Source organism: Danio aesculapii, chromosome 4, assembly GCF_903798145.1.
Source record: "Danio aesculapii chromosome 4, fDanAes4.1, whole genome shotgun sequence".
Lineage (NCBI taxonomy): Eukaryota > Metazoa > Chordata > Actinopteri > Cypriniformes > Danionidae > Danio > Danio aesculapii.
This window is the reverse complement of record NC_079438.1, coordinates 16,393,844-16,413,963: the sequence shown is the minus strand read 5'-3', so window position 1 is coordinate 16,413,963 and position 20,120 is coordinate 16,393,844. Positions and strand designations below refer to the sequence as shown.

General features: G+C 39.6%; 1 protein-coding gene across 1 annotated transcript; it reads left to right on the top strand.

Moving 5' to 3' along the window:
- Positions 1 to 3,072: 3,072 nt before the first annotated feature.
- On the top strand, positions 3,073 to 18,137 carry LOC130222194 (gastrula zinc finger protein XlCGF49.1-like). The gene is made up of 3 exons (XM_056454831.1): positions 3,073 to 3,228; positions 3,681 to 3,828; positions 16,638 to 18,137. Exons 2-3 carry the CDS (start codon positions 3,744 to 3,746, stop codon positions 17,252 to 17,254), a joined length of 702 nt encoding a protein of 233 aa, XP_056310806.1. The 5' UTR covers positions 3,073 to 3,228; positions 3,681 to 3,743; the 3' UTR covers positions 17,255 to 18,137.
- Positions 18,138 to 20,120: the final 1,983 nt, after the last annotated feature.

The following is a 20,120-nucleotide window of genomic DNA, read 5'->3' as shown; positions in this document are numbered from 1 at the left end:
GGTGGATGATCCCAGCTGGATTGAGAAATTGTGTTGAATGTGTGGAGTTGCATGGCAGGTGATGTAAGCCGATATCCTTCAGGCAGTTTGATGTGAGTTACAAATGTGGAAATTTAGTTGAAAACAGCCCTTTGTAGCGTTTTGGCAATAGAAGGAGAGAGACTGGTCTGTATTTTTCATCCAATGAGGTGTTGAGTGATGTTTTTTTGAACAGTGAGTTTACCCAGGCCTGTATAACCCCGCTGGCCCTACACCACCTAACCCGCTCCGAGCTGTGATTTGAACCAGCAACCTTCCGCATGGCAGTTGCTCTAACAAATGGGCTAAAGACCATGGCCCCTAATGTCTGTCACCAGAGCACTTTTAGAGGTCAGAGGAGTGAGGTTTACCTGCACAGCACTTCACTAGCTGGCCTCCGTTACACCTGCTTAAAAGTGGTTGGGAATGTGCCAGTGTGAAGTGAAGGAAGAGAGTGAATTTTTCTTCAGAGGGTGTTGTTTGATGGAGATTTGGGTTGGATTTGGTGGGAAATAGACAGCTAATTTGAGTGTTTTTGTGTAAAGAAGGAGGCCAGATGATAAAGAGTTGGTGGAGAAGGACAGAGCAGGGTATAGACCTTTTTCTTGGCTGCTGCATGAAGGGCGCCATAGCAACCAGCGTCTTCCTGAAGAATGGTTAGAACTTCTGTTTACAGAGTTTACAATAGGTAATTTGTGCTCTGAAAATGGGTTTCAATAGTGTTTTAATGGATTACGGAGTGTTTATGTGACACAACTTGGAAAGGTGTATGTTAAAGCCGTTATAATCTGTCAGATGCGGTTCAAGCGCGAGAGAAAAACGTTTTCCTAATTCACGTGTCTGCCGTCAGATATACAGAGTGTGTGTGTTTCCCCGGCCTGTCAGCTGTTAGCTCAGTGGCTCTTCAACACACACACACACACAAAAACACACACTCTCTCTCTCACACACTCACATAAACACACAAACTCTCTCTCTCTCTCTTTGGGCAGGAGTTGCCTGTGCGCTCTTGAAGAAAGCTGGTAACATGGTTCTGGATCGTCACTTATTTTTAATGGACTCTAACAAGCTGAATTTAACTGGTCTAAGCTTTTTACAGATCACTGCTGAGAACATGGTCACGATTTAAGGTTTCAAGAGAACTCGGAGTGTACGGGGCCTCTGCTCGAGACAAGAACCACTCCTTTTTAACTCTGCTATGGACCTGGACATTTTTAAATCTGATTCTTCCAGAAAAGCGTTGTGGTCTGCAAAGATCCCTAAAATTGGACATTTGGTTTCTGAAGGACAATGGATAAATGCTGAGGCCTTAGCCTTAAGATTGGGCATGAGATCAGTTTGGGTGGCTGTTGATTGAAATACGGGAGAATTTGCCAGTGAACATTAGATTGACTTCGGAGGAGGACGCTTCTGTATTTCCAGAGTCGATTCTTTCAGCGGATACAGAAGGATGTCAGGAGACAGAAGGAGGACTTCTCTCTTTTAGAACACCTCAGCCAAGTCTTTTTGAAGAAGCAGGAAAAAACTCTGTATATTCTTTGTGTAAAAGTAGTGCATTTCCACATGCTTGAAAGTATGAAAGAATATAAGTGGCAGACTCTTTTTGGATCAGATTTTTCTGGATTTGTATCAGATCCAAAGGTTGCTGGAGGATAATAGCCACAAACAGACACAGAGCACACATTGATCCACAGGTGAGGGAGGGGTGTCCTTTTGCAATGTGGATGAAACAGTGTTTCACTTATTTTTAAATTGCTCTAGATTACAAATGTTCTTTTATCAACTGAATGAATACTGTCAAATGTTGGGAGAGGTTTTTACGCTCAGTCTTTTTATTTGTGGGCCTACATACAACAAGAACAAGATGCAAGTCCATGTTTTATTACATTTTATTTTGGAAAAGCAAAATTGGCTATTTGGTTGTCACAGAAAAGGAAACTGACAGGTCTGGGTTTGACTGATGGTTTTTAAGGAACTTATTAAATCCTGTATTAAAGTAGAATATGCGTATTATGAGTTGATTGATGATTTGGACACTTTCAGATCTAAATGGTGTATTAATCAATGTCTTTGTGAAGTTGGTCAAAATGGTTGTTTGGAAATACTTGTTTGATTGGTGTATGATTGTGAGTTAACCAGCTCATATATATTTATTTTCCTTTTTTTCTAACTTTTGTGATTTTTTCATTAATGTGTTAAAAAAGTGGTTGTAAATAAGTCTCTCTCTCTCTCTCATACACACATGTACACAGCAGTGAAAATGCACGCATGCACACACACACACAGCAGAAGTGAACACATGCGCGCACACACACACACCCAGTAGTGAAGACATGTACTCACACACACATAAACACACTCTCTCACATACACACTCTCTCTCTCACACACACACACACACACACAAACAGAGACAGTAGTGGACACATGCGCGCGCACACACATACACACACTGCTGCTGTTGACTGCAGTGGATTATGGGTAAATCTTTCACTAGTCTTCAGCTCAGTTGCACTGATGATCCAGGAGAATCAATCCTAACCCCAGGATAGAGCGGCTCAGTGAATGTGGTCTGGACTGAGTGGATGAGGCTTATTGTGTCTCTATAGATGTTGTAGAAGATCAGAGTTCTTACACTGTGATCCACAAACACTCCTATTCTCCTGCTCAGCTGCTTTACTGAGAGACGAGTGTGTGTGTTATTGTGTCTGAATGAGCAATTGGAGGAAGAACAGTACAAACTCCAGGACTGAGCATTAAATCCAAACACACAATCACAATCCTCCAGATGCTCATATATGACATTGATATATCCACATAACCTCCACTCCACACACTTCACCGCTCTGTTCTCCTCAAACAGACTGAGACGAGTGTGTGCTGTGTTTGGATCCAGAGTGAGAAAACAGGCATCTGAACACAAGAAGAGACACATTTATAACCACAGCTGTGTGTGTGTGTGTGTGTGTGTGTGTGTGTGTGTGTGTGTGTGTGTGTGTGTGTGTGTGTGTGTGTGTGTGTGTGTGTGTGCGAGAGAGCAGATATAGTGGAAAGTGGAAAACGAGGGAAAAATTTTATCAATAAGTCATGACTAAAAGTAAGTGGCAAAAAAGCTTAAAAAAAGACTTTTATTTTGGCGTGGCGGTGTGACGTCATAAGGCTGCGCCGCTCCTCCACTGTGATTCCATGCTTTGATTCAACTGAAGAAAGGTTTGTTTTTAAAACTTTTACACATATATAAACCGATTGATTAAAGTTTCAGGTGTTTTCATCCTATGCTAAATTATGTACCTGTTGTTGAAAATAATATTTTAACCCTTTTTACAACGTAGTACTATTTTACTCACAGTAATGAGGGCTATTGTTTGAACAGAAATGTGTGTAATAAGTGTTTTAATGAAGGTTTAATTTATTAAATAACCTAATGTCATTCCATTCTAAGTATACATCACTATATATATATAAGAAATGGAGTAATACTAGTTTTAATCAGCTCATTTGTAGCTATTGTTTCTTGCTTGAACTTACTGGATTTATTTTTGTTAATTACTCTCATGTAAAGAAACTGTTGAAGCAAGTGTTGAAGAGAAGTTATTTTGTTTCTGCTCATTGTTTTATTCATTTAAACAGAACATTTTTATTGTTTTGATCATTTTAAACAGGATAAAGTGTCCAAACAGAGAAAAACTCCTGCTGAAGCGACTGATCTCCACACTGTTATAAAGATGGTGTTTATTAAAGAGGAGAGTGAAGATGTGAAGATTGAAGAAACATTCAGAGTCAAACAGGAAGATCTGCAGGAACAAACAGGTTGGATTTCATTCTCAAAGACCAACTCAGTCATGAGATCCTCATTCAGATATATTTTAATAAGAAGAATACTAAATTAAATCCGTCTTGCAGCTCTGAGTGTGCTGCCTAGTTCTCCTAAAGGCACATAAGCACTCATTGAAAGACAGGAATGAGCTTCTTTCCTGTTACTTGTTCTCATGTCTTTAGTCATTATTTTTATGTATTATTAGTCTCCCATTTTCTCTACCTTCTTAAGGTTATTGCTTTTTTTGATCTCCTACTGTTTGTTAAGCGTCCTTGAGCACTGGCGCTAAATAAAATAAATAAAAACAATAAATAAAAAAAGTTTAACTGAGCTGACAATATTTGACCTACAGTATTCTCACAGAAGATATCTGCTATTACAGTGATAGTGTTGGCTTAGTACTTTCCATTTGCATATGTCACGTTAATCACAATTCCCTTTTTTATCAACTTCTTTATGGGTTTAAACTTGTTTCTAGTAGTTGTTACTAGTTCTCACAGATAGTATCTGAGTTAGAATGACATCATTATTATAATAACTAATTACCAGGGCTATTGTGTTTAAACAGGGTTTCTGTGGGGTCTTAAAATGTCTTAAATTCCAAAATCTAAATTTTAGGCCTTAAAAAGTCTTTTAACTTTTAAAACATTTGTTCATTTATTTTAATTAAATTTTTCAAAGAAAGTTTATGTTTGGAAAAGTGTATGGATACAAGTTTTTATACAATATTTTAAATCCTTTGCTAAGAAATATCTAAAATATTGTAATTTTTTATCATTCATTTATTATTGTATTATTAAATGTATTAAATCATAATATTTTTTTGATAGGGCAAATAAAAATCTTTTCCATCTGGGGCATTTGAAAACTTCCTTTCCCTTTTATGAGTCTAAAATTTCATTCATAATTGTCTTGAAAATGTCATAAAATTCTTGCATTTTACTTGGTGAAACCTGCTGAAATCCTGGTTTAAAGTATGTCAGAAAACGTGGATGCCCCCAATTTTAAATATGCTGAATGAAATGGACACTAAAGTAATTAATTATTATAAAACATTGTACAGTATTCTAAACTATATGATGTTGCTGTGGGACGACGTGAAACAAAACAAACAAATTATAGTGGAACAATAACGTTTAGCATTGCACTGACTACAACTGGCCAACAAACTAGTCTAAATGACTTTTGCTGTTTAAGAAATGGATTACAGCATGCTGATGATCAGGGGCGGACTGGGACAAAAATTCAGCCCTGGCACTGTAGCCACACCAGCCCACATTACCACACCGACACAGCCCCACCCATGGACACGCACATCCACACATTATATTAGTGTACAGATGGTGAAATAATATATGCAGTGCCAAATGTAATAGATATTAAAACATTTAAATGTATGTGACTGGAACAAAAGCAACCTCTTTATAAAAAATGTATACATACAGTAAAAACTTAATAAAAAAATGTTTGTCTGCTATTATATGATAGAAGTAACCTTTGAATGTCTCACGCACACACACACACACACACACACACACACACACACACACAGAGCTTTACACACAATTGGACACGCAGCACGCAGCATGGGCAAAATGTCCTGTATGTCCAAAGAATTTTGTCAGTTGTTGTGTCTGAGTGAGAAAAGAATTGATGAAATTTGAGAGATGTAATCATTAAATGCATTTTGTGCCAAAACAATGAGAATTGATCCCTAGTTCAGCCCACATAGACTTCTGTTGTGCTCACTGTGTCAAGAGTTTTGCAAAAGTGTCCTATATAGAGAAATGTGTCCTAGCGTCTGTAAAAAAAACTTTATTACACTTAAGTAATAACAGTAGCACAAAAGGCAATACAATATATAACAAAAAAGCAGAAATATTTGTGTGTACTAGCAGATTTGTACATTTTTAATCCTTCATGATACATAGCTTTTTTTGATATAAAGTATGCTGAAGTGTTGCTAGTGCTGCATCTCCACTTGTGTGTGTGTGACACACATTCACAGGCTACTCCTATCATAGGGGTTAATTTATCGTTAATTAGCCACAGTCTTAAAAAGGCTTACATGAGCTTTTATTTTGAAGTGTTTCTGGCAATCAGACAGTTTATTCTTATTTGTTTCGGGACCACACACACACACACCAACCTACATGGATACTCCGAAGTGATGTTTAGCACTTGCATGCTCAGTACTTGTTGGAAACTTTGTGGAAAAAGAATAAAGAATTCTGGATTGATTGCAGCTCGTTGCCTCTGACTGACCAGACATCTGTGGTGAACTAGCCCCCACTGACAACCCCTAACTGGTTTGTGGTTTCTATATCAGTTTTCTGTACACAGTATTAAGAAACAGTCAGCATTTGTGTCAGGGTGTGTTTCTCTTACGGCTGTATTCCTACCTCCATGACACTTGACTCTGCTGCAGCAGTCAGGCTATCTGCACTGCCACTGGGTCCAGAAACATTCTAGTTTGAATAGATGAACACAGGATTCAGGAAAGGATGAACATAAGCAAGCCAATGTCTGACTATTGCATAGATATACTACAATATTGCCTGTAAAAGAAGTCTATGTTCCACCTACATACTGTGACATATGCATGTATTTAATGTTTTACTTTAAAGACTAGCTATGTATTTAGAGTTGACTATAAATTCCTACAGTACTATAGCTATAGCTGTTCTGTGTATACCGTAAATTCCACGTTATCTGCTTATAATGATATTTTAAAATGTATGGGAGTTCCACGCTGAGTTAACTGTTAAACACAGTGTAGGTTACTGTCAAAAACTGTCAGAAGTAGCGTGAATGACATTAAAATTAATTATTATTTATATTTTAGTATAATTAAGGGGGTCAGTCACACACCAGAACCGCTGCTCGGCGACGCACAGCGTCGCACCGCGCAACGCCATGCATTTCAGAATTCTAATTTCTAAACAAAAGTTTCTAAGGTACACAAGTCGGCAGCTGTCATGTGAATATGCGCGTCTGATGTGCCATACTTTCAACTGTCATGTGCTCGCCGTGTTGCGGCGCATCCAATGTGTGACCTGCTTTATTTTCTGTTCCCTTCTTACCTCCTCTACCGCGCTACTGTCCTCCGATGCATTTACACCTCCTCTCGCGAATATTTGAATATTTCGGTTAATTTTATGCATTTGGCAGCATCTGATTTTAGAGCCCTTTTCTTGCTCTCTCTGACCTTTTCAGCACCGCCTTTCCTTTTTTTACGGTCCATATTTTGACATTAACGTTAGCTTGCGTTGTGTTGCATTTACTGTTTGACCATCTTGCCAGATTTTGATTACATCAGCGTAATCCACAGCCTTTGATTGGGTCGGCCCATCTCGAGAACGGCCGGCCGTCGCCGATTGGCCCAAATGCTTAACATGTATCATTATTATAATTATCAATCATCATTATTATTATTATTATTATTGTTGTCATCAACAGCAGCATTATATTCACATCTTGCAAGAGATAAAAGCTGCCAGCATGCAAAAACAATACATATTAAAAAAAAAAAAAAAAAAAAAAAAAAAACCTGACCGGCCCACATTTTAAAACTGCTCCGGCCCTTCTGGCATTTGCCAGAATTGCCAGACGGCCAGTCCGCCCCTGCTGATGATATGCAAACATTTGAGTGTAAAGTTTGTCAGTATTGACCATATTCTTCACATACCAGCAGGCGTTGCCATTGGAATCTTTTTGCCTGAATTTTATTTTTTTAATAATTAATTTTTGGATCCAAAATACAGTGTTATGCTGCTTAGGCATGAGACGATAACAGTTTACAAGGTATACCACAGTTTGGAAAAGGAAAGGTTTTAAAACCTTGTATATCTAAGGTATATCTAAGTTTTTTTTAGGACAGTATCTCCAGCAGAAATAATATCTAAAAATGCAGTTTTAAATAGTAAAGAAACAAATTAAGACAGCAGAAGTCAATGATTCATTTGAATGATTTAACCTGATCACCATGCCTAATGCTGCTTGATGTTGCAAAGTCAAATTTTCACATTTTTTTATTTTTCTAGGTATGTATAGTCATGAACACACTTGTTTGTAGAGCAAGTAGTGTGACCGTTCTCTGCCGTTTATAACTCCTGGTAATTTCTCCAATTGTCAACTGAACTGGAAGTGCTAAAACAAAAGCATATGAGATCAGGTTACTATGACATGTTTGACAGTTGTCGCTGTTTGTCATTGTACTCTGGTTCAGCAGGTCACTTTTTTAAATGGCATTTCTGCATCTTATCAGGTAAATAAAATGTCATCACGTAGGTCTTCAGCTAAGCCTCAGGACATGCACAAAGGCAAGAAAACAAAGACAAAAGTAAAAATGAATGAAAACAAAGTAGCAAAGTATGTCATCTTGCCGTCCTCATCACTCCAGTTTACAGCAAACGTGGCATTAAGCATTTACATAAGTTCATTCATTCATTTTCCTTTGGCTTAGTCCCTTTATTCCTCAGGGGTCACCACAGCGGAATAAACCACCAACTTATCCAGCATATGTTTTAAACCACAGTTGCCCTTCCAGCTGCAACTCAGTACTGGGAAACATTTGCATTATTTATATACAATAATGCAAACTCACAAATACAAGCATGACTCATGCATACTTGCTGTAAACATGCAGAATCTGTCTCAATCAGGCCTTTCAAGCAAGTTACAAATGTTTAAATCCAGTGGAAGATACAAATGAGGGAACACAACACGAGTAATCTAGAGCGAGTGCATTTGATCATTTGCATTTAAAGCCACAGGCACAAAAAGAACTTAGTTTTTCTCTGACCCCCAAAATTAAATCTTCTGCAAGGTACAGTACAGACCAAAAGTTTGGACACACTTTCTCATTCAAAGAGTTTTCTTTATTTTCATGACTATGAACATTGTAGATTCACACTGAAGGCATTAATACTATGAATTAACACATGTGGAAATGTATACGTAAGAAAAAAAATGTGGGAAACAACTGAAAATGTGTCATGTTCTAGGTTCTTCAAAATAGCCACCTTTTGCTTTAATTACTGCTTTGCACACTCTTTCTATTCATGCCTAGGCATTCTTTTGATGAGCTTCAAGAGGTAGTCACCTGAAATGGTTTTCATTTCACAGGTGTGCCCTGTCAGGTTTAATTAGTGGGATTTCTTGCCTTATAAATGAGGTTGGAACCATCAGTTGTGTTGTGCAGAAGTCAGGTGGATATACGGCTGATAGTCCCACTGAACAGTCTGTTAAAATTTGTATTATGGCAAGAAAAAAGCAGCTAAGTAAAGAAAAAGCGAGTAGCCATCATTAATTACTTTAAGAAATGAAGGTCAGTCAGTCTGAAAAATTGGAAAAACTTTGAAAGTGTCCCAAAGTGCAGTCACAAAAACCATCAAGCGCTACAAAGAATCTGGCTTACATACGAACCGCCCCAGGTCGGAAGACCCAAGAGTCACCTCTGCTGCGGAGGACAAGTTCATCCGAGTCACCAGCATTAGAAATTGCAAGTTAACAGCAGCTCTGATTAGAGACCAGGGAGTATATTCCAGAAAGCTGGGTTAACTTACCATCTGCTAAACCCTGAACTCTTGGTTGATTAACCCAAAACCTGCATGGCTCTTACCTGAAGGCATTTTCAAGTCACGGTGAGAAAAAAGGGCAACGCACTTTACAGAGGCTGAGGTTTTAATCACAGATTACACATCTGCATCAATGAAAAAAGAAATATATGATAAGAAATAGATAAGAAAAGAAAAAATAAGAAAATTTGTTAGTTTATTAAATTACACATGCCACCCTACCTTTTAATGTAATGGAAAAATTTTACTTCTCTTTAACATCATTTTTGAATATGTTATGTAATCATTCATGCATTTAATTTTCCTGCCATTCATTTCTTAAGGCCACAATACAAATGATAATTGACTAGTGTATACGGCTTATAGAAATTGTAATCCTTGTGGAGCTCTGAGAACTCTGTCCAAAGTCATAATTAAACAGAAACATTCTCTGAAAAGGTAATATTTGATTAATGGAGCTGTATTAAACACTCTAGAATATACTTTCTGTCATGCAGCTAATAGAAAGGAGACTGGGGCCTGTCTAACTGTGGGCCACCAGTTTGAGGAGCTGCTCTGTCCTCTAATAAATGCTCATCAGTGGTTGAGTTATTTGACTTAAACCACACAATCTGTCACAGTTGTAAGTGATTGTTGTCAGGTAGCTTAAGGTTTTTTAATGCTTTTTGTTGTGAATGCAGTGAGCGACGTATTTGAGGGGGTGAGTTGTGCACGACATACCTGAAGAGCGGTGGCCGTGAGTTGTGCGCAACGTACCTGAAGAGCGGTGGGGGTGAGTTGCGCGCGACGTACCTGAAGAGCGGTGGGGGTGAGTTGTGCGCGACGTACCTGAAGAGCGGTGGGGGTGAGTTGCGCGCGACGTACCTGAAGAGCGGTGGGGGTGAGTTGCGCGCGACGTACCTGAAGAGCGGTGGGGGTGAGTTGCGTGTGACATAACTGAAGAGCAGTGGGATTGAGTTGCCGCGACATACCTGAAGACCTGGGAGGGATGCGGTGGAGAGTGGTGTGCAATGTATTTAAGGACCAGGTGGGAGATGCGCGATTTCTGGGAGATTATCATTCATTTTGCGTGCTTCCGGGAGTCTATGCATTTGCGGGATACTCCCGGAACTTCCAAGAGACTTGGGATGTCTGCATGAGCATCACCGTAAGGTGAGAAATGTATACTCGCTTAAAACAGTTGGGTTAATAATAATGTGGCACCGACCATCTGTTGGGTTATTTTAACCCAATCAATTGGGTTGATAAGTTTAACCCAACAATTTGGGTTACAAAAATAACTAATTTGTTGGGTTATTTTTTGCCAAAAAGTGGCTTAACCACTATATAATAATAAAATACTTGTATTATTAATATTATTATTATTATAGTAGTAGTAATAGTAGTAGTAGTAGTATTCATCTTTATATGTAAATAAAAAATACACAGCTTTTAATACATTGGCTAAGCTTTTTTAAATCCATGAATTTAGTGCCACTCCTTCCACATAAACAAATGCCTGAGAGCAGTTTAGTTCATCCCCAAGCAGCAGGACATAAGGGTTCTGTCTCTGTTGCTCCTTCTTCTCTAAGTACTGACGAAATACAAGTATACACACATGAATTAAATAATGTCCAACATTTATTGTCATAAATAATGCACCTAGAGGTAAAAAATCAACAAATTCTTGTTTTGCCTCCTGGTATGAGGGCCGAACCATCTTGCTGCACAATCTGTATGTAAAAAATGATAGCTGGCTGAGTTGTTAAAGCACCCTCTCCAAGGCTGTCTTTATGACGAACAGAAGAAATCACAATAATTAAACTCAAAACAAGCCCCTCATATCAAAGGTGAAATGCTACAAATTGGGATTAAAACAGAGCTGTTATGCAGGATTGTCTCACCAGATTAAATGTTTGTTAGAACTGGTAGATCCAAGGCTCTCTTCTCTTTTTTTTTTTTTTTTTTTTTTGCAATATGAGAGAAACCGCAGTGATGCATCTCCCCAAATCTTAAAAAGTTTCTTTGGTGCGTGGGTATAAAATACCTGTCCTGAGCAATCTAAAAATAAATAAACAAAAACAGCACTTAAATCCATTCCATACAAACAGTACACTGGATTTATTAAAAGGATATTTTACACAAAATTGGAAATTCTGTCATCGGCAATTCACCCTCCTCTTGTTCTAAATTCAATTCACCTTTATTTGTATAGCGCTTATACAATGTAGATTGTGTCAAAGCAGCTTCACATAAAAGGTCATAGTAAATTGGAACAGTGTAGTTCAGCTTGTAGTGTTTAAGTTCAGTTCAGTTTAGATCAGTTCAGTGTGATTTAATAATCACTACTGAGAGTCCAAACACTGAAGAGCAAATCCAACGATGTGCAGCTCTATAAATCCCGAACCATGCAAGCTAGTGGCGACAGCGGAGAGGGAAAAAAACTTCACTAAATTGCGGAAGTGAAGAAAAAAAACCTTGAGAGAAACCAGACTCAGTTGGGCACGATCATTTTAATTTCTCCGCTGGCCAAACGTCTTGTGCAGAGCTGCAGTCTCACTGGCGGAGGCTGGAATCTCTCCTCAGATGAACACAAAACATATTTTGAACAATACAGGTAACTAAACCATTCTTGGTCCACAGTGAAATTCCATAGCATTTTTTATCTGTTGAAGTCAGTGGGGACTATCAAGTTTTTGATTTGCTTTGTCCTTTAAAGTTATCATTTGTGGTCAGCAGAAATAAATAAAATAAATAAATCAAAAACCATTAATAAAGGGCGCTCGCACTCACCATCACTAATGCTCTTATTAAGATGCCTCGTTTAGATAGCAGCCACAAAACAATTCATTATAACTGCTGAACATGTACCAGGTTGCAAAAAAAATTAATTGCTGACTCCACCCTTTATATCACCTCAGAGAAGCTTCTATTTCTCTAATCCTTCAAGCAGTCGCCCCTAGAACTCTCCAGTCATATCTCACTGCATGGAGCTCTTTCAAACACTTTTTACTCTCTGTATAAAACACCTTTTCCCGACTTTTCCCTCCTCTCTATCACCTCATTCATTGCACATTTACACATTTCAAAAGATATACAAGCTAGTTCAATTCGAAGCTACCTGAGCCCCCACGCCAGACAACCCATTACACTCCACATATTTCCACACATACAGCCCGCACACTCGTTGCCATGTTCACACTAGCTTATTTTGTGTTTCAAACTAAAGATAACATCTAATTTCAATCCCACAATCCACCCCACCATATCTGATCTAACCTTGCTGGATAAAGAAACTCTATCTTTCAATAATAAGCAAAGCAAAACTGATCAGCTATACAAAGAACAATCTAATTTCATTTTTGACATCCCCTCGCCCACACACCCATTCCAAACCCCTTTAGCATTCCTGCACTACAGGAGAGCCCAAGAACATAACCCCCTCGCCTCCCTTTTTACTGACGAGGCTAACCGTCCAGTAACACGTTTTTGGTTTCAAAACCACCTAAAAGAAGTTCTCTGCATTTCAGGCTTCCCCCACCCCGAACCAATCTCTACACACTCATTCAGGATAGGAGCAGCCTCTACAGCAGCCCACAACGGCCTCTCCCAACAACAGATACAAACTCTCGGATGTTGGTCCTCTAACGCCTTCAAATCATACATTCGCCTCAGCCAATATCACCTCAGACAAGCCCAGCTGATTCTAGGTAGCCAACACCAACACTCATGAGTTTCTAAGCAGCAGTTCTCCCTAATTTTCACCCTACTAGCATAGGACTCCTTTTACTATCTTCCCCTTTTTCTCTTCCTCTTAATTTCACTTACCTCCATTTATTAAAAAAAAAAAATTAATTTTCACCATCATCACACTCCCCGCAATAATTCAACCGCAAAGGCTTAGCAGGGACACATATTGCTTCCATACTGACCACCATTTAATTGCATTACATAGTAGCAGTAACAATGCTCTAGAAGCTCTACTGAGCTATACTCAACCTTTGCACTATGTACTGGTTTGCCTTTATTTAATTACCCTAATTAAACAAAGATAAACCAGCATCCTCCCTTCGCAATACTTCTTAGCTAGAGTTTAGTTAAAGGATCGTCTTTATAATGTTTTTGAAAAAATAATAAATTAGATTCATACTTTACCACACAGGGTAACTTGATGGGTTCTGGAAAATGAAGTCAATGTCCACTCCAGTGAAAAAAATGTAATAAAATACACTTTTATTAATAAAATAAAATCCAGTGAAAAAGTAGAATAAACAAAAGACAAATAACAGAAACAAAATCCTTACTTTGTCCTCCGTTGAGGATAAAGGGCAACCACCCTCATTATAGAGAAGTCAGAAAGCGCAAATCTGATCAGTATGGCTGCACTTTTATACTTCCAAAATCAGGTCATGCACATAATTACACCTCATATATCAGTGAGAACTTGACATATTGAATTATGCTCAGAGATACAAGTACCTATACACCATTTGGGTCTTACCTATTACATTAAAGAACAGATTATAAATCACTAAGGACCAACTGTATAATGTGGTCTGACCACTCAGTCAAGAGTTGTAATAGTCAGCTAAACTTATAGGTCATGTCTTATGTGAACAAATGTATAGTTGTTCCCAGGTACATTTAAGAACAAGAATCAACATACAAACAATTACATGCTTATTATTTAGACCGTTTTAAGCCATTAAACGCTACCCAAGGTACCGGTGCCTACAGAGGGTACCGGCATCCATGACCAAAGAGTATCATGGCTTTGTGGCCAGGGAGTTCCCCATCCCATGGACAGAGAGTCTCAGGCCTTCATGGTCAGCTGCGCTAGCTGTTTGCACTCAAAGGAGAGGAGGTCAGAGGAAGGTAAGAGCAGATGAGGGTCAGAGAAAGGTAACTCTCTCTCCTTCATCATTCATTAGTCTTGTGTGCCCTCTGCTGGTTACGTTGTGCTCTTTGCTTACACTTTCAGATAAAGTTGAGCTCTGAAGTATCGGAATGTCAGTATAGGAGAGGTTTACTTTTGTATCTTCCTCGTCTCACATTAATAATGGCACCATTCATCACAACTACTACACCAATGTTGTAGCTTTAGCTGAGCTCATACCCACATTACTATTGACCGGAACCAATGTTCCTGCGGGATTCCACACAAGTCTCTAATCTGCTAATTTTTCACTCAATCATCGCACCACTGCAGCAACAGTGTCAGTCTAGCTGAGCTCCTATCCACTTCCATCATAACATTTCTGTAAGAGCACACATAACACTCCAGACACTGACTACCAATGCACCTCTGCAGCTGCAGAGTCACTCTGCTGAGTCTCATTCCCCCTCTGCAACACAGCCGCAACAGTAACGCTCTGCTTGAGTTCACATACACTTCCATTTAGTCATTTACTACTGACACACTCCCCAGCACTTCCACAGCAGTTAAAACGTCTCTCCAGAGGTGTACTTTCCTTCCAATACTGACTTCCATTGCATCTCTGCAATCGCAGAGACGCTCCGCTGAACTTCATTGCCCTCTACACCACTGTTGCAGCAGTGATGCTCTGCTGAGCTCATATACACTTCCATTTAGCCATTCACTACTGATACACTCCCCAGCACTGCCAAAGCAGTTAAAACGTCTCTGCGAAGGCAAATTTACCTTCCAATATTGACTTCCATTTCACCTCTGCAGCAGAGGCGCTCCGCTGAGCTTCATTCCCCTCTGCACGACTGTCGCAGCAGTGACGCTCTGCCTGACCTCTGATACACTTCCAAATTTTCATTTTCACTGATACTCTACTCTGCTCTGCCACAGTAGTTTAAATGCCTCTGTGCATGCATAGTTACTCTTCAATAATTCCATGATACTAACACTCACCGCACATGTGCAGCAGCAGAGACACTCTGCTGAACTTCATAGCTACATTTCACCACTGCCATAGTAAGCCTCTCTAACAGAGCTCACGCCTACATGCTTCAAGTCATTACATTTACCTCACTCTCCAGCCCGGTCCATGCAATTAACACTGCCCCGGGAGCACATATAGTTGTACATATTCCGTCAGTCAGTACACCACTTAGGTAGCAACTCTTATCTCTCCATTTATACCCGCACTGGCCCCGTTTTTGATCCTACAAGCTATTCAAGTACAATTTTAACACCTTTTTATACCAGCAGCCAGGTATTGCGTTGATCTTCATTGCCTTTTAGGGGGTTCTTAAAAATACGCAGTTGCTGTCCCGTGCAGAGCATTTTGGGGAGTTCTCGAGACCTACCGGAGCTCAGAGCTCCCCTGTCGCCCTGCAAACAGGAGGGATCCCAGGGCTCAAGGACCTTTTAAGTTCAGGGCTCTCTCCCGGGACAGCGTGCCAAACTTGCTTATAATCAATCATCAGCTAAGTGTAAACTCTTGAAGTGAAGTTTATTTATAAACTAATTTTGAGAGGATCACGTGATTAAGATTGAACATGGCTGGTTCTGCATTAGCTACGTATCATCCGCCAATCAAACGATTCCTAACCCAATATAAAGAGCCAAGGTTTCTCACTATAGTCATCTTCGATTTGAAGAATCCCCCTTTCCAACCCTACTCCTCCACCTTTCTCTTCATAGGGTGGCACAGTGGCCCAGTGATTAACACTGTTGCCTCACAGCAAGAACGTCACCGGCTCTAGTCCTTTAACAGGCCGGCTGTCATTTCTGTGCAGAGTTGGCATGTTCTTCCCGTGTTTGTGTGGGTTTCCTCCAGGTTCTCCGGTTTCCTCCCACATTCCAAAAACATGCACTACAAGTTAATTGATCAATCTAAATTTAGCACTACAGTCAAACTTACAGCCAGCAGCATATATCTTAATAACAATAATTTTCCGTCATCAGCTCTTATCAAAAATGGGGGAGTTCTCGAGACCTACCTGAGCTCAGAGCTCCCCTCTCGCCCTGCAAATGGGAGGGAGCCCAGGGCTCAAGGACCTTTTGAGCTCAGGGCTCTCTCCAGGGACAGAATGCCAAACTTGTTTATAATCAATCATGAGCTAAGTGTGAACTCTTGAAAGATGAATTGAATCTGCTTAAATGTGTACACGTTAATGGACTAAACAAAATATGATCTGATTTATTTTGCATTTAATGTGCATCAAAATTACAATGTGTGTAGCCAATGTTTCCAGTGTCTTTTCACTTTTCAGCTTTTGATGAGTTTTTAAGACTTAATGAAAACTAATGTTTTATTTATTTATTTCAGACCTAGTTGAAGAGAATGAGGGGAGTAAAGAGGAGGAACATCATGTCAAAATTGAGGAAAAAACTAATTTACAGACTGATAGTATTTTGAAAAGGAGAGACAAGAATCGTTTCACCTGCACTCAGTGTGGAAGGAGTTTTGGAAGAAAAGACAATCTTAAGATTCACATGATGATCCACACTGGAGAGAAACCATTCACATGCACTCTGTGTGGAAAAGGTTTCAGCCAATTATCATCCCTTAATCAACACATGATGGGCCACACAGGAGCGAAACCATTCACTTGCACTCAGTGTGGGAGAAGTTTCAACCAATCATCAGACCTTAATAAACACTTGAAGACCCACACTGGAGAGAAACCATTCACTTGCACTCAGTGTGGGAGGGGTTTCAGCCAATCATCATCCCTTAATCAACACATGAGGATCCACACTGGAGAGAAACCATTCACTTGCACTCAGTGTGGGAGAAGTTTCAGCCAATCATCATCCCTTAATCAACACATAAGGATCCACACTGGAGAGAAACCATTCACATGCACTCAGTGTGGGAAGAGTTTCAACCGATCAGCAAACCTTAATAAACACAAAAAGATCCACACTGGTGTGAATATATGAGCTCCAAAATTGAAACTGCACCAGACAACTCACACTGGAGAGACAGTACACTGTGACAAAAGGTTTATTCAGTTAACACATCTGAAAACACAAAAAAGGATCTATACTGGAGAGAAACCGTACAGATCTGATCAGTGTCTACAGAGTTTCGCTCATTCGGCGCAGCTTAAGAAACACATGGACAAAAAGTTGCACACATGACATGAATGCAGCAAAACACTTTCTCATGTTCACAGGATGTTTCATGTCTGAATAATGTTAGAAAAGGCTGAGTGACGGTATACTGTTTTCCAGCAGTCCTACACTGCAGTAGGTGGGGTTGTAAATTTGTTGCGCTCCTTGCGTTTACCATAAACACAATGGTGGCGGCTGAGAGAACAGTTTCAAAAACATCTGGCAAACAGCACCACAGTGCAGATACATCTGTACTCTACTCTCCAGTGTATTTATGTAGCTGGTGTTGTTCTGACTCCTAGAATGAGAAACAAATCACTGGGAAGACACTGCATTATCAAAGAAGGTGGAGCTCCAGGATGGTTAGTTTGCAATATACCAGGGCCTCAAGTTTAGAAAGCCCATTTAATTGCCCTGTGTTGCAGCTTTTATTAGTAAAGTTTCTTTACTTTTAGGTTCAAGATTCTTTCTAGTTTACTACATATACTTTTTTGAGTAGAATACAAACTTGATGAATATTTTATGATTTAGGCAGAGTGACAGGTATTAAGTTTTACAATATTAATACACTGTGATGATCCCAAGACTCCAGATTGGAGTATGTGGTAAATCCTGATTGGATGCCTGCATTACTCCTCAATGGGTATATAAAAGTTGTTGTGCTAGCTACCCCAGGATGCTGTTGCTTCTCAGGAGTCCTCATGTCAAGACCTGCTATCTCATTGACTCTTTAACCTTATGGTTTTGTTTTGCATTACTTACTTACATATCATGTTGTTGTGATTGTATCTTAAGTTCTTTATCTTCATTATTACCTCTAGACATTTGTTGGTTGCTTTGATTGATTGTTCTGAGTTACATTTTATAATAAATAATTTGCATTTAGGCTATTTTGTTGGCTCATCTCTCTTTTATGTTGCAACTCAAACAAGCGGGTCATAACACTTTTTGTAAAATGTCAAAAGGACAATGTTATTTGGAAATGGCAGAGACAGTCCTAGCCTGCACCTAAAATTCTGTCAGTAAAAATTATAATATTTTTTAGATCAGCCTCAAAAATAACACATTTATAAAATAAAATGAATAAATAGATGGACGGATTGACATTGCAGTGGTGGAAGGGGAAATAGGATGGCTTGTTCAACCATAAACCAAGACTGAGCTCTCTCAGGAGGGATGGACCAGTGCGCGAGATGTCTCAGACTGAAGGCGTATTAATGAAATAAGTGCTCAGGAAGCCCCAACTCTTTTTATTATCAACTGGTTGTTGCGATGTACTCCTATGCAACCTATGGTGCTTATTGTTCCAGAGAAATTAATTGACTAAATGATCAAACTGTTTTAAATATTGTAGAGAAATATTTACAGGGATATACTGAAGTAGAGAAGTAACTTTAGAAAGGCAATTCATGTTGAGTATGATAGTTTGTTATTTTGAGTACCTCAGAGCAGTAGTTCTCAATTCTGGTGCTTGTGCAAAATGAGTTGACAACCGTCCCAAATGAATTTTAGCTCTTATTACTAGATCTTAGAATCACACCTGAGGACTTCCGGTTATGTCGCCTTTGGTATAGCCGTGAGTGCGACCAGCTCCTTTTAACTTTTCATTTCTTCTTTACAAACTTTGCTGTTTTAGAACTTTTTGGGAACCTTAATCTATTTACTTTTCTTTCTTAGAGTGCGTAGTATTATATTCTCACTTAACATGTCGAAAGGAAAGGGCAAACAGGTGGAAAAAGACTGTGAAGCTTCATCCTCGCCTAGCTCTAGTGTTACGCTAGCTGAAATCAGCGCCCTGCACGAGAGCTCAGAGCCTCTCTTGCCGCGGATTTTAAAGCCTCTTTTGAAAGCTTGGACACTTAGTTGGACAATATTAACTCCACAGTCACGGCTCACGACCAGCGCATCAGTTGCCTCGAATTGGGACTCACGGAGGTGACCCAGCACCTTGAACACCTAAAGGCCACGTGCTCCGGCCTCACAAAAGAAAACGAGTGGCTGCGGTCTAACATTTCAGACCTAGAGGGGCGCAGCTGGCGGCAGAATATTCGCATTGTGGGGCTCCCTGTGTCAATTGAGGGACCATGACCAACTAACTTCTTAGCCAAAAATCTCAGCAAGCATTTTGGAGATCACATTTTCGCATCACCGCCTGAACTGGACAGAGCGCACCGAATCCCTGCTCCCAAACCTGCCCCAGGAAAGAGACTGCATCCTGTGGTTCTGCGGTTTCATCCTTACCAGGTGAAGAATTTCGTAGTTTGTGAGTCTCGGACAAAAAAAGGGATTTTGACCTTTCGAAATCACAAGATTCGGATCTTTGAAGGTTACAGCCCAGATGTCCTAAAGCTGCACAGTTAATTCAAAGATGCCATGACGGCGCTCTACAAGTTCGGACTCAGACCTGCTCTTCTCTGTCCAGCTAAACTACGCATCACTCTACCGAACGGTGAGAAACTATGGTTGCTAACAGCTAATGAAACCAACAACTACATTCGGAACTTAGACGCATAGTAGTTCACTTCTTTGCTTTGGACTTTGATATGATATAAACACATCTCTAGTTATAAACTGCTTGGAGCATTTTTTTTTTCTTGTAAAACTCATGCCACTTCAAGGAGTTACTACTGGGTGACTATTCGATTTACAATAACAGACGTTTGTATGTCATGATGCAGTGTGATTTTTTTTT

Excerpts from the sequence above, each read along its gene's own strand:
- LOC130222194 (XM_056454831.1), top strand. The coding sequence starts at position 3,744 with ATGGTGTTTATTAAAGAGGAGAGTGAAGATGTGAAGATTGAAGAAACA. Across the intron at positions 3,829-16,637 it reads AGATCTGCAGGAACAAACAG|ACCTAGTTGAAGAGAATGAG; the intron begins GTTGGATTTCAT and ends TATTTATTTCAG.